Raw genomic sequence first — 15,000 nt, forward strand, 5'->3', positions numbered from 1 at the left:
GTCTACATGACTAGCCATGCTTAATATGCTTGTCTAAATGAGTAAGTACAAATATAATAAACTCGGGAAATGACTAACAGTTTTTTATTATGCATAGAGGGTGCGTGTGCAAACACAGGTACACAGTAAGTTTTACATTAATGTCAAAAGGCCTAATTTATTAAAATTAAATTAGCTAACCTAATATAATCGTAATAATACCTTTATCATAACTTTTGGTGTCGTTTGATAAAAATAAATGAGTAAGGTGACGAGCGGCCAGAAAAGTTAGCACGAAATAAATGCTTATTTCGTCTGTCTTTACGTTCTGAGTTCAAATTCCGCTGAGGTCGACTTTGCCTTACATCTTTTCAGGGTCGATAAATTAAGTACCAGTTGCGTACTGGGTCGATGTAATCGACTGGCCCTCTCCCCCAAAAGTTTTGGGCCTTGTGCCTAGAATACAAAAGAATTAAAATAAATGAGTATTGCACCTGTTTTATTTTTCTCAGCTGTATACCTACTTTTGCATCCCCACCCGTATATGTCTTTTTTTTTTTGTATGTGTGTGTTTGTAACGATATGCAGTTGATTAGTAATACATTATTTTTGCATGTAATGAATGATTAAGATGATAACACCCGGTGTCAATGAGTAACCCGGTGTCAATTAAGGATATAGATAACATGGACATATATATATGTGTGTATAAAGAAAAAAAGGAAAAATGAACAGGTATACAATTAGGATCAGCTTAGAGCATGGAATTTATAATTTAAGCACAACTGTACAGAGTTATGAGGATAGAAGAGTATATCGTAGATAGTACCTTACAGCTGTTTCCAGCATAGGTGCACGTATGATGCATATAGTTCATATGGTGCATTTCTCATCAGACAAAAATAAGTTTTCCATGTCTAGTCTTAAGCGGTCTTCCCTTTGACACGTCCTATGCATGTGAACTTTCTTCTACACTCTCTGACCTGTGCTATTGTCATCATTGAGGGGTATAATGGTATAACTTCCTCTTCTTTATACCACCCACCATCATCCTTCTTCCTCTCCCTCTCTGTCTCCGCCCCAGTATTCTCCCCTCTTTCACCTGTGCACAAAAGCCCCTCTGATCTCATATGTTTTATCCATCTTGCATTCTCTCTCCAGATTGGATTCCTCAAGCATCGCTTCTCTCCAACTCTCCGAAGCACATCTTCTTTGATTCCATGATCCGTCCAGCATTTCTTCTTCATTTGTCCCCAGAACTACATTTCAATACTCTCCAGTATCCGAGAATCTGCTTTCTTGGTGGTCCATGTTTCTCAGTCATACAGGAGCACACTCCATACTAAGGTTTTCGCCAGATCCTTTTTCAGCTCACAATTCTGGAAAAAAAAACTTCACGCTTTTGGCGAGCAGGATTTTATGTTTGCTGGATTCATTTTTAGCAATTCCTTCTCTGATATCCCTCTCACTTCTCCCAAGATATATATATATATATATATATATATATATATATATATATATATATATATATATATATATATATATATATAAAGAAAAACGAGAAACGAGACTAGAACGCAAAACATGTTAGACATGTTGCCCGGCCTGCTAACGATTCTGCCGGTTCGCTTGTGGTCGGTGTCATTGTTTCTAATGGGATTTATGTGGCAAATTAGTTAATTTGCGAAGAAATAAAGCTTCACATGGGTAAGGGCTGTATGTTTCAGTTTTAAAACTAATGGGTTTTGTGTGAGACGTTGGAAAATTTAAATATGGACCGTTTACAGCAGCAGAAACAAAGGGAGGACACATGTTCTAAGCAAAAAAATTTGTCTTTCATTGAGTTGCTTCTCTTTATATAATTGCTATATAAAAATGTTTGTAGTGAATGCTGAAGGGAGTATACTCTGTGATCAAAAATTTACTTGTATTTTCGCTTTCGTTCGATTATTGGAAATCGGCCATGCTGGGGCATATCCGAAAAGTTTGCTACGTCTAAAACTCCTGAGGCGAATTGTCTTGCGGCAAATACGTTTGTGGCAAACTTTCCTAGAACCATGCTGGGGTATTGCTATGAAAGTTACAGCCTTCATAATAATAATAATAATAATAATAATAATAATAATAATAATAATAATAATAATGATAATTGTTTCAAATTTTGCCACAAGGACAGCAATTTTAGGGGAGGATAAGCGTCGATCACATTGACCCCAGTGTTTAACTGGTACTTAATTTATCGATCCCGAAAGTATGAAAGGCAAAGTCGACCTCGGCTTGTGTAATTTTGGTAAATATATTTGTTGAAACGAGGTGTCAATGTTTGCGTAATTTAGACAACAGTTTATTTACCGCATTCTGTATATGAATATATATATATACATATATGTACACTTATATAAATGTGTATATACTCCACAGACAGACAGACAGACAGACATATATATATATATATATATATATATATATATATATATAGAGAGAGAGAGAGAGAGAGAGAGAGAGAGAGAGAGAGAGAGAGAGATTCCATGTTGGATATCTTTTCTTGAATGAAGTTAAAGAAATCAAGTGTAAAACATCTTTATGAATGTATTGAATTATATCGTCATGTGACTCATAAAGTGCACATGTAATGACGGCATTATATTATCTCCCTTAGATCGTAAAACAACCACATGCATTATCTCCCTTGCAGTTGCGAATCTTTTAACATTAATATTCATACGCAATTATCTGTCATCACAACAAACTGTTTAAAACAGTTACAAAACGATTTATTATGTATGTTTAAAACGTATATACAAAAACCACAACTCACGCACGTTGGTGTCTTCCTATATACATGCATGTGTGTGTGTGTACATACAAGAGTTAAAGACTAGAGTAGATCCGAGCTACATATGTTTCATAGCGAACGGAACTTTGAGAGTGGTAAATATCCAAGTGAGGGGTATATCGCAGGCTAATCATCAGGCGAAAGGAATTTTGATTACATGAAAGTTTACACTGTCGCAAGGAGACACATGTATTAACGTAGGAGATTCACAAGGAGGTACATGAAAACACACGGTAGGTTCGATCGAATCTGCCGTGTGCTGTCATGTACCTCCTTCCGACAATGTAAACTTTCATTTAATCAAAATACCCTTTGACTGACGAGCAGCCTGCGCTATAACCCTCGCTTGAATATTTACCACTTCCCAGGTTCCGTTCGTTATGAAACATGTGTTGCCCGGATCTGATCTCTTCAATTCCTTCACTCTTGTATTCTTATTTGCATACCTGGCAACCCTGGTTGCCTACCGTGAAATATAAAAAGAATTTTTTTTTCAGCTTATCGTATTTTGATAGCAAAAAAATCCGCAACCTTCCGTCTCAATAAACCACTATTTCCCCTGAAAGTCGTTTTTTTAATATTTATTACGGACTACTTGAAACTTACTTTCTTCCTACATCTCGATCTATATATAAATATACCTCGACCTATATATAACCTACCAGTTGCGTACTGGGGTCGATTTAATCGACTGGACCCCTTCCCCAAAATTTCGGGCCTTGTGCCTAGAGTAGAAAATAATGTACACCTTTATCTTCATGGTGCGGGCAATGTCATGGCAACTCGGAGATTAGAAGACTTAATAAAAGTCAATGCGGTGCCGGGGTAAGTAAAGTCCTTGATGTACTTTAGCGTCTCTGCGTGTACAGTCACTGGCTACTCGGGGTCTCTCGATCCGTTAGAAGATCTTGATGAGACGAAACATGTCTCATGCACAAGAAAACCGGTCCACGATGAGTCGTATGTTTTCAATACACACTCACACACACACATACATACACATACACACACACTCACACATATATATATATATATGCTCCTACTGTCCGTCGCTGGTCGACGTTGCGTGTGTATATGTTGTGTGCGCCGTGTGTGTATGTATGTATGTATGTGTGCGCGCACACACACATGAATGTATGCATGAGAACGAAACACCACTGAAGCAAAATACATATACGTACGCATATTCTATGAATATATCCATAGAATATACGGCCCTAATAGGTCTCTCTCTCTCTATCTGTTTATTTATCTATCTATCTATCTATCTACCTCACTCACTCTCACACCCTTAAACCACTTAAATTCCCTCTTTCAGTCACTCAGTCCCCTCCTCTCTCATTAGTTCTTAGTCTTTCTCTTCTATGTATTATCTTTTCTCACGAAACACTCGACCCTTTTATTAATTTGTCTGTTAAACCAAACCAGGGCAGTCAGATGAATGTATGAAAAAAAACCTGTTTTCTTCATATTTTTCTTCCTTTCTCTTTTGTTCCCATCACACCCGTCTATACATTTGTACTTATTTATATACTTTTCTAAATCTGGAATTTTTGGAAACAAAAGAGTTCAGTTTCAGATGAAAGAATTCGAAATAAAACCAAATCTCACGTATTTATTACATTTTAATTACGGTTTTTTTTTTTGTGTTAGTTGTTACGTATTGAACCACTCCATTTATAACATTCACTCCGATACTCCAGTCGATACTGGATTTGTACATATCCGTTAATTAACTTCGTTAACTAATAATATAATTAGTCACGAAGAACTATCGCCAAGCATTTATATTTTATTCGGATCAAACATGACGTCTCGTGGTTATATTACTGTTGGTGAAGGGTCGTCTTGGCGATCTTCAGGTTTGCCAGCCAAACTGTTGATGTCGATGATGATGATGATACCGATGCTGTCTCCTTACACTTCAGCCAGTAAGTAAAACACAATAAATTTATTTTCTCAACTCTTAGCTTCTTTCTCTCTTCACCCCTCACGATGGACACTGAATCTTGGGGTCCTTAATGTTAGTCCAGTCGATCCCTCTTCAAAAGTGACTCGGCTGATTTCTTCCAGAAAGAAAGTAGAGACTAATCGATCCAGTTCGGGACTGGTATATTACTTATCTACTGCACAAGATAAATCTGAACTCAAAAGGACTTAAATTTAAAGGGCAGAATCCCTCTCCCCTATTCCCAGAACAAATACTTCTAAAGACTCCACAAACACGTCATTCCCATTTCAGGTTAATATATTGTTATATTATCACCCAGTAAGTGAGAGATGCGGGGTTCAATTTCCATCACTTACCCTCTTCTTCTTCTTTCATTACGGATTGTGTAACATGATGAACAAAGAAACGAAAGATCTGAGAAATCGAACGCATTTGATAATCGATGACAGCCAGTAATATTTCTGTAATAACGCAAAACTGAACTAAAAGATATTTTTTCTATTCTATAATAATCTGTTACAAAATAAGAGGAAAGGTCATTTCTGGACTGTTAATGTATTGAAGACACGGTGTTGTAACTTCGAACTGTGAATACCCATCACTTATTCCTTCATTTATTTTCTTGAGATTCTTATATTTTATACACCGTAAATTATGATTATTATAAAAATGTTTTAATATTTTAATTTTTCACCCATTCTACTATTTCCCAACTTACTAAAACTCTCTCCTTCCTTGGTCTATATTTCTGAAACATTTTCAAAATTATATATTTCAAATATCATTGATTTCAATTTTATCAAAAACATTTTTTCCAAAATTTCAATTTTCTCTACTTCAACTCCTCTTTTTGTTTCGGCTTAAAGTTTTTTTTTTGGTGGGGGGGGGGTCTTCAAAAATTTGGCGAATCCTATAATAGACCCTAATATGGAATGTCCCAATATGTCTTTTGTTTCTTCTCTTTCATTAATCCCACAGCAACACAAACAATGTTGGTAGACGCATTTGCATCCGGGTCAATGAATCGTGATGTGCGGAAACTTCTGGGTTTTATCCAACACCGTTGACCATATTGTATGACACCCACAGATGGCAGACCACACACTCACACACACTCATACACACGCACACTTACACACGCACACATATATACACGCACACACACACACACGCACACACTCATGCACACTCACACTCACACAAATACACACACAAACACACACACACACATACACATATTCTCACAAACACTCACACACATACTCATACATACACATACGCATTCACACATACGTACACACTCACACACCCACTCACTTTCACATACACACACATTTATTCAATGCTGGAATGTGAAGTATGTTCTTCGGGGGGATGCAGGTATGGCGAACCTGGAATAATAAATTTGCAGGTCTCAAAGTTTTTCACATTTCAGCGATTTTGTCGGGGTTTTTTGATTGCCTTTATGATGGCCCATCCTAACATGACGGCAGACTACTTCTTTCAATATCAATATAAATTACTTACAACCTTTAGCTAACCTCGAAAACAAATGACGATTTTTTAAATATTTCTTTAGGTCACCGTCCCAGAATTAGCAATATTCGGGTAGTTGGTAGGCTTAACGTTTCTATTCGTAACTTGGCATTTGTTTCTGTGAATATGAAGACGATGTTCAACGCCATTAGAATGCACTGCTGGTTTGTTAGTCCGAAAGATGAGGAATGGTTGATCATTTTATGCAGGAAGATGGAAGATATCAATCGGTGTAGAACAAAGCAAGGAGAATGAATTGGGAGCAAACAAGAAGTACAGACGACAGAAAATAATCAGTACATATTCAGAGTTTACATAAGCTTCTCAGTAGGCTTAGCATAGCGATGAACGCCTTATGGCAGTCTTTCATGTAAAACAAAGATCAAGGAAATAAATACAATAACAGCACGACCACATCCTCTTTCTCATTGATCCACAGTACAATGAAATAATGAAAAGAGGCAGTAACAGTAAAGTGTAGTATTATAGCTAGTGGGTATGAGTTCAATTCCTGAGTTAGTCAATCTCACGCAACGTCTTTGGGTAAAACATTTCAAAAAGCATCAAAATTAATAAAGAGACTAATTAATAAATAGAAAATCGCTGATTCAGGTGGAGAACAGAGCGAGGATGATCTAACCCCATGGACTAAATAAAGGGTACGTTACCAGGTTTTGGAAACATTACTTAATAGGTGAGGTACCTGAAGATGACCGGACAATACAACAGCCGAAATATTGTGACTATAACAAGCAAGATGAAGAGGACGTTAGTTCAAATATGTATAAAATAATGGTAATTCTTGGTCTCAGAAATTCAAACAAAATTTTTTCTCGTTTGTTATGCTATGATTAAATTTTCTTTTCGTTCTTCTTTTCCATCACCCTCTTTCTTCTTTTCTCTTTTTTAATCCTTCTTTTTCCCCTCTTCTTCTTTCTCTTATACCGTTTCTTTTTCTCCAACTATACTGATTTTTTTCTGTCGTCTGTACTTCCGGTTTATTCCTTATTCATTCTCTTTGCTTTGTTCTACACCGACTGCAATTTTTCTCCAAATTTTAATAAATCTTCCCTCTTCCATTTTTTCCTTTATAGCTATTCAAATGATCGGCTTCTCACCTGCTGATGGTTTCACTATTGGAGCACCAAATGCAATGAACATTTTATGTTCATACGCAACGACGAATTTCATTTCGTTCCGCCTTATGCAAAACAACAATTCCGTTGTAGAGATGCAATACAACCAAATATCTGAGCGCTTTGAAACTACAAAGAACGAGAAAGATTTCAGATGTACTTTAACCCGATCTCCATTAAATTCTGGTATGGTTAGTTGTAAAAAATGGAACCTCACTTGCAAGGATGTGGCATCATACAGATGTCTTTTATCAGACACAGATATTTCCAATCCAGAGCTTCTGAAAGGTCAGTACATCATCCACGTCATTAGTTTTCACTATTCAACATTATTAGTTTTTCGAACTAAGACGACGAGCTGGCAGAACCGTTAGGACACCGGGTGAAATGCGTCTGCTGCTACGTTCTGAGTTCAAATTCCGCCGAGGTTGACTTTGCCTTTCACCCTTTCGAGGGTCAATTAAATAAGTACCAGTTACGCACTGGGGTCGATGTAATCCCCACTCCCAAATTTGAGGCTTCGTTCTTCCAGTAGAAAGGATTATAACTTAAACTTCACAAAATTTATTATTATTATTATTATTAGTATTATTAATAATACTAATACTAATAATAATAATAATAAGGTGGCAATCTAACAGAGTCGTTAGCGTGTCGGATAAAATGCTTAGCGGTATTTCGTCCGTCTTCGTTCTGAGTTCAAATTCCGCCGCAGTCGACTTTAGTTTTTCATCCTACACTATACTGCACACATACATCCATGCATCCATACTTATATGTGTGTGTATTTGCGTGTATGTATTTATATGTATGTATGTATACATACGTCTTTATGTAGGTATTGTCGCCATGTAAACTGTGCTCTACCCTGCTCTAGCAATTCTTTATAAAACAAGAGAGTGAAACCCTTTGAAAATAGCATCTTTAAGTTTCAGAGATGTTCTTCATTTAAAATTTGTATCAACACTATAAGTTTGTATCAATGCATCCAGCGAATATGTTATTGTGTAATTATTCTTCTAACGTTTATTTTATTTTCAGTGAAATCTTCTATTAAGAGCCTGGCACTTGCCGAGAATGACTTTCGAATGAGCAGGACAGCTACATTCAAATGCACTGCATATGCTGCATTGCCTTTTCCTGAGGAAATCGTCTTTCAGTGGACAGTAACAAACAGTAGAAAGGAAGTTGTGAATGAAGACAGAGTGAAAGTTTGGGGTTCTGACAAATGTTATACTGAAGTAACTTCATCCTATAAATACGCTGTGCGATTTGATAGCTTTGCGTCCCCTTCAATTATTTCTTGTACAGTATTTAACCAGACACGTACTAATGACGTCAACCCGCCTATGCCAAGTAAGCAAATATTTTTTATGTTCTATTGCCCACTGTATTTATTCATTTGTGGAGGCGCAATGGCCCAGCGGTTAGGGCAGCGGATCGCGGTTTCGATTCCCAAACCGGGCATTGTGAGTGTTTATTGAGCGAAAACACCTAAAGCTCCACGAGGCTCTGGCAGGGGATGGTGGCGAACCCTGCTGTACTCTTCCACCACAACTTTCTCTCACTCTTACTTCCTGTTTCTGTTGTGCCTGTAATTCAAAGGGTCAACTTTGTCACACTGTGTCACGCTGAATATCCCCGAAAACTACGTTAAGGGTACACGTGTGACTTTGGAGTGCTCAGCCACTTGCACGTTAATTTCACGAGCAGGCTGTTCCGTTGACCGGATCAACTGGAACCCTCGACGTCGTAAGCGACGGAGTGCCAACAACAACAACAATTTATTTATTTTTCTCTCAATATATGGAGACGATTGTTATAGGCTACGTGTTGTGTTACGTGCAGTTTGTCTCTTTGCTGACAGAAAACATTGTTACATTCTTAAGATGTTTATGGTTGAGTGGTTAAATATTGAATGCATTTATAAAACTCTTTGTCTGAAACGGCAGCAGCAATTGGGTCACATATATGATTGAAACGAACCACTTATTCTTGTATATGTAGCTCATCTGACGTAATTGCTCTTAGTAAATATTTCTAGCCAATGGGAGCAGTTTGAAAGTAACACGTGGTTTCTTAGTTTGCGTAACAGAATAGAGTTTCTCGTTACGTTTGAAATCACAGAATGCTGGACGTCAGCAGACTGCTATTTTAAACTAATATATTAAATAAATTAAATATAGTGGACATATATACATCTACGCATATAAGTACATATATAGATAAAAAGAATATATTCATAAATATTTTCCCTAACTCATCTATATTTTATCTTACAGAGGAATCTGTTGATGCTTCAGCCGGTCTACAGTACCGCAAATGGGTTTTGGTTGTTAATCTCATTCTTCTACTTCTGACTGTTTCAATTTCTTGCTAGCATCAACTCGTTTTGCACAAAGTTAACAATGAAGGTTTGTAAAGATAAATTTCTTTTTCGTTTTGTTTCTCCTTCTTTTCTTTCTTCTCCAGCATTTTCTTTCTCCTCCTCCTTATCAGTTTATCGGTCCGCACCCTCCTTCTCTCTCTCTCTCTCTCTCTGTATATGTAAATATATATATATATATATATATATATATATATATATATATATAAGATACAGAAATAAATTTATTTCTCAAACGCGTGATAATGCTATAAGGATAAATTATAATGCAGAAAAATACGTTGCCGGCCAGCCACAGACATCGGCCGTTTAATATATCAAATAAACTAGTTATACAAAAACACCACTCTCTGCCTGGATGATGGCCTCGTTAAATCCACAGAAAAGACTGTTTCCAAGGATCAAGCGGTTTCCCTTTGTTTTACACATCACATACAAAATGGCAGCCTTCAACGTGTCTGTGATAATAAGAAACAACCAATAAGTCCCTCTCTCTCTCACTCCCTTCTTCCTCCTTTTCCCCCTCTGTCTTTCTCCCTTCTCTCTTCCACTGTCTCCCTCTCTCTATCACTCTCTGTCTCTCTCGCTCTCTTTCTCTATCGTCTTCTCTGTTCCCCTCTCTTCTTATTTCTCATTCTTTCTTCCTTCTCTCCGTCTCTCTCCTTCTCACCCTTTTTCTTCTTCCATATCTCTCCATATCTTCTCTTCCCTGTCTTTCTCTCTCAACAACTCTCCAGATGTATTAGTCCTGGTGGGTGGTCACGTATTTATGAATATTCCCGACCAACAACTGCTGTGACACAAGAACCATGTTGACGAGAATTCAGTCATGCCAAAAACACATGCCGCGTTTTTCTTGGGCAATCCACCCGCCGAGGGTTTAAAAGTGACCAACAAGCCGATGTAGGTGGTGGCATTGATTCTGGGGTCCAGAGGGAAAGAGTAAATTTTCAAGATATAATCCTCATCCCTCACCTCACTACGACCACCAGAGACAATACCGCGAATACAACATTGGGGACTGAACCTACCCATCTCCCGAACATCTGGTTTGCTTTTTGGTTTTGTTGGAACTTGTTCTTACTTGGGAAGAACCAAAGAACGATTGGTTACCCATATTGCACCAGTTTATTCAAAAGCTCTTCGATCAAGTCTTTCAGTTCTCCCAAACTCACTAGAAGCCTATACTCATCCTCAGCAACACAAAATACCCTCGTGGGCCTAGTTTTACATTGACACTAAACACATATCAATATGCCTCTGTATATTTATATATTCTTTGGTGGTATTTCTCTCAAACCCGAGTCTCGTCCCAGTCGAAAGGTTGGTTACTTCCCCTGTTGGTGTGTTCTTCAGTGAGTTTTCTTTTATCATTCTGTTCTTTGATGTTTGTCCCTCTTAGATTTAGGTTCCACCTACCGACACCACTAGTCTGAGAGACACCATCGAAAGTTGCCCAAACCTCCATTCAAAGGATTCCCCCATTTATTTATTTACTTATCCGTTTATTTATCTATCTATTTATACATTTATTTATAGATTCCGTTTTATGTTAACTGAATTTAGTATCGACCAACGATTTATCCATGGTCCATCTCCAGTACAAGATTCTACAAGATCTATATTAATTTTTTATTACTAATCTTACTTCTTAATTTTAATTTATGTAAGTCAGTAACTGTAGTAAAACTAACACTATTAACAATCACACATTTAATTTACTGTAATATATACACAAAATCAAATCTGAATATATTTACAGTTTCATAAGTTTAAAGCAATCATTTGTTTAATTAAGAAAAGGGTTAGAAGTAAAATTATTTAGGAACTACATCAAAACTATTTTGATTTAAAGGTTAAACGTTATTCTTATATGAAATATATTCAATATGTAAGAATCCGTATATAATATAAATAAATGCAGTTGAAAATCAGTCTGTCTTTTGGAGATTTACTTAAGGAAGATGGCTACAGAGGGCAAGTTCTTTAAATTTACGCTTGACCATTAGTTTTAATAATATTAACTATTCCTATAATCACCGTTGTATTCTATACTGAATCGATTCAAAAGCGAACGTCATTTGTATAAACGATCAGTTTGCGGAGAGATAATTTTCATATACAGAACCATGAAGTAGATTGTCCTGATATGTTTCACAGATTGTTCAGTTTTTTTTTCTGCTAACTACAAGAGAACTTGTATTCAATCGCTATTTAAATAAAACAAAAACTGGAACTTTGCTTTAATGGGATTAATTGTTTTTTTCTGTCTGTCTGTCTATCATATACACACACGCACACACAGACATGATTAATTGTTTTAAAACTTACAGTGAATATCAAGTCGAAATTTTACATGTTCAGTATATTAACAAATGAACTCAGCCCAAAACATTCGTTTGGTCCATGGTACCTTTAAATCATGACAACTGAGAAAAGGTAATGATTATAAGATTATTATCACAGATTCCCATATATTGTGGCATGTATTACATAACAATAAATGAGATATAGAATAATGGATATCAACCATTTACAAAACAATTGTAACATCAGTTTGATTTTCCCTTTCCTATCCATAATATCCCGGAAACAGCTGTAGGACTATTTCATTATAAATGTCCTGAAAGCTCCTCACAGCCTTGGGTTTGTTATCTCATTCTATCTTATATATATATATATATATATATATATATATATATATATATATATATATATATACGGCAAATAAGAAAATGGAGAGGATCCGGTAGACATTCCAGTGTGTCTATTTATTCTAAAGCATTAGAAAGTATTAGAAGAACACATGCACATGTAGTAACTATGTGTTAGACACACATGTATTAATATTACAGAAAAGAGCAAAAAGTCAGTTTCTTACGGCCGTTTCTGCCAAGAGGCAGCGAAATCTTCCATGCCATTTCCATCTTTTCAGTGTTCTGTAGAGATGGGCGGATAAAGTTTGGATGATGACTGTGCCTCTAGGTTTCTTCGGAGGGTCTAAGTGGTTAGGCGGGCCAATACATGTAATAAACAGTTAACAATAGGTACGGTGTATTTGTCATTATTGAAAAGGGCAGAAAAAGAATAGGAGCAAACATGACGTTGTAAGAGAAGTACAACATATTAAAATATGGCACTCAATTGCGAGTTGTCACGCAATAACCAGTATTTGGGTATGAATAATTGAGTAGACTACCAGCAGTATATTGAATATGTACTATCTCTTAGTTGGTTTCCCAACCTCTAACTTTCACAGAAAGCTATGTATATATATATATATATATATATATATATATATTGATAGGAAGGACAACAAAAGAAAGAAGGAGACCTCGATATTATACAAATAGAGGAATTTATCTGTAAAAATATATGACAATTATTCATTAGCCATGATAAAACTCCGAATTTCGGATGCCAGGGTGGGAGCCCACGCCAACATCTCTTCCGTTATCCGGCCAATTGAAAATTCCTGTGAAAAATGACCGTTAAAACAAAGGTAAATTATTTTCAGACACATATATATATATGTGTATGTGTGTGTGTGTGTGTGTGTGTGTGTGTGTGTGTGTGTGTGTGTGTGTGTGTGTGTGTGTTGTGTGTGTGTGTGTGTGTGTATGTATGTATGTATGCATGTATGCATGTATATATATATATATATATATATATATATATATATATACATACTCAAACAAATATATACAGACAAATAATGGTGTGTCAAAAAATATCCGACCTTTGACCACAAAACAGCTAATATTAAAACCTAAAAACATCACCATTTTGATTTAATCTCCTTCAAAGTATTTGCATTGGGAGTCTACAAACTTCTGTCAGCGTTGCTGCCACGGCTGGAAACATTTGCGGAAATCACTTTTTGGGATGCTGTAGAGCTGTGCCGTCGAATTTTGCTTAATGTGTTCTGTTGACACATCAGTTTCGGGTGGGAGAAACCAATACCGAATACTTTTTGAACACACATATTTATATGTATATGTATATATACGTGTGTGTATGTGTTTGTATGTATGTATGTATGTACGTATGTATGTATATATATATATATATATATATATATATATATTTATATATATATATATATATATATATATATATATATATATATATATATATATATATATATATATATATATATATATATATATATATCTTTATATATATATATATATATATATATATATATTTATATATATATATATATATATATATATATATTTATATATATATATATATATATATATATATATATATATATATATATATATATATATATTTATATATATATATATATATATATATATATTTATATATATATATATATATATATATTTATATATATATATATATATATATTTATATATATATATATTTATATATATATATATTTATATATATATATATATATATATATTTATATATATATATATATATATATATATATTTATATATATATATATATATATATTTATATATATATATATATATATATATATATATATATATATATATATATATATATATATATATATATATATATATATATATTTATATATATATATATACATATATATATATATATTTATATATATATATATATATATATATATATATACATATATATATATATTTATACATATATATATATATTTATATATATATATATATATATATATACATATATATATATATTTATATATATATATATATATATATATATATATATATATATATATATATATATATATATATATATATATATATATATGCAAGAAAGTATACTAGTCCTTTAATATTTAATATTTAATTTTCAATATTTCATTTATTCAATAAGACAATCAATATTTCATTTCATTTTACTATATTTACTATATATTCTATATCATACATTAATATTAAAAGAATATAAATAAAACATAAAAACAGAGTTGGAATTCTTTTGAATACCAGCATGACCGCAGCCACTTGGCTGAAACACATAAATAAATAAATAAATAAATATATATTGAATAATATGAATAATATATATATATTTGTTATATATAATATTAGGGATAAAAATCCAGAATTACAAGTAAAAACTCAATGAAAATCAATTTATTAAAAATTAAAATCAAATTAATTTTTGATCGATGAGTTCATGAACCTTGGTTCT

General features: G+C 34.2%; 2 protein-coding genes across 3 annotated transcripts in view; one reads left to right on the forward strand and one right to left on the reverse strand.

The window, feature by feature from the left end:
• Positions 1-349: 349 nt before the first annotated feature.
• LOC106882739 (uncharacterized) overlaps positions 350-15,000 on the reverse strand; it is a 20,349-nt gene continuing 5,698 nt past the window's right edge. Inside the window, exon 4 of the mRNA XM_089338496.1 lies at positions 350-435. Coding sequence (XP_089194622.1) covers positions 365-435 — 71 coding nt within the window. The 3' untranslated portion in view covers positions 350-364. The remainder of the gene's footprint in view (positions 436-15,000) is intronic.
• The window catches only part of LOC106882738 (uncharacterized), a 13,302-nt gene continuing 2,774 nt past the window's right edge, over positions 4,473-15,000 (forward strand). The window contains exons 1-5 of one of the 2 annotated variants that reach the window (XM_014933511.3): positions 4,473-4,746; positions 7,397-7,726; positions 8,480-8,794; positions 9,721-9,852; positions 11,364-12,071. In XM_014933511.3, coding sequence (XP_014788997.1) covers positions 4,623-4,746; positions 7,397-7,726; positions 8,480-8,794; positions 9,721-9,818 — 867 coding nt within the window. In that variant the 5' untranslated portion in view covers positions 4,473-4,622 and the 3' untranslated portion in view covers positions 9,819-9,852; positions 11,364-12,071. Of the gene's footprint in view, positions 4,747-7,396; positions 7,727-8,479; positions 8,795-9,720; positions 9,853-11,363; positions 12,072-15,000 lie in introns of those variants that run through there. The other variant, XM_089338495.1, reaches the window with a different exon arrangement.

This window comes from Octopus bimaculoides, chromosome 20, assembly GCF_046866305.1.
Source record: "Octopus bimaculoides isolate indiv1 chromosome 20, ASM4686630v1, whole genome shotgun sequence".
In the NCBI taxonomy this organism is placed as follows: domain Eukaryota; kingdom Metazoa; phylum Mollusca; class Cephalopoda; order Octopoda; family Octopodidae; genus Octopus; species Octopus bimaculoides.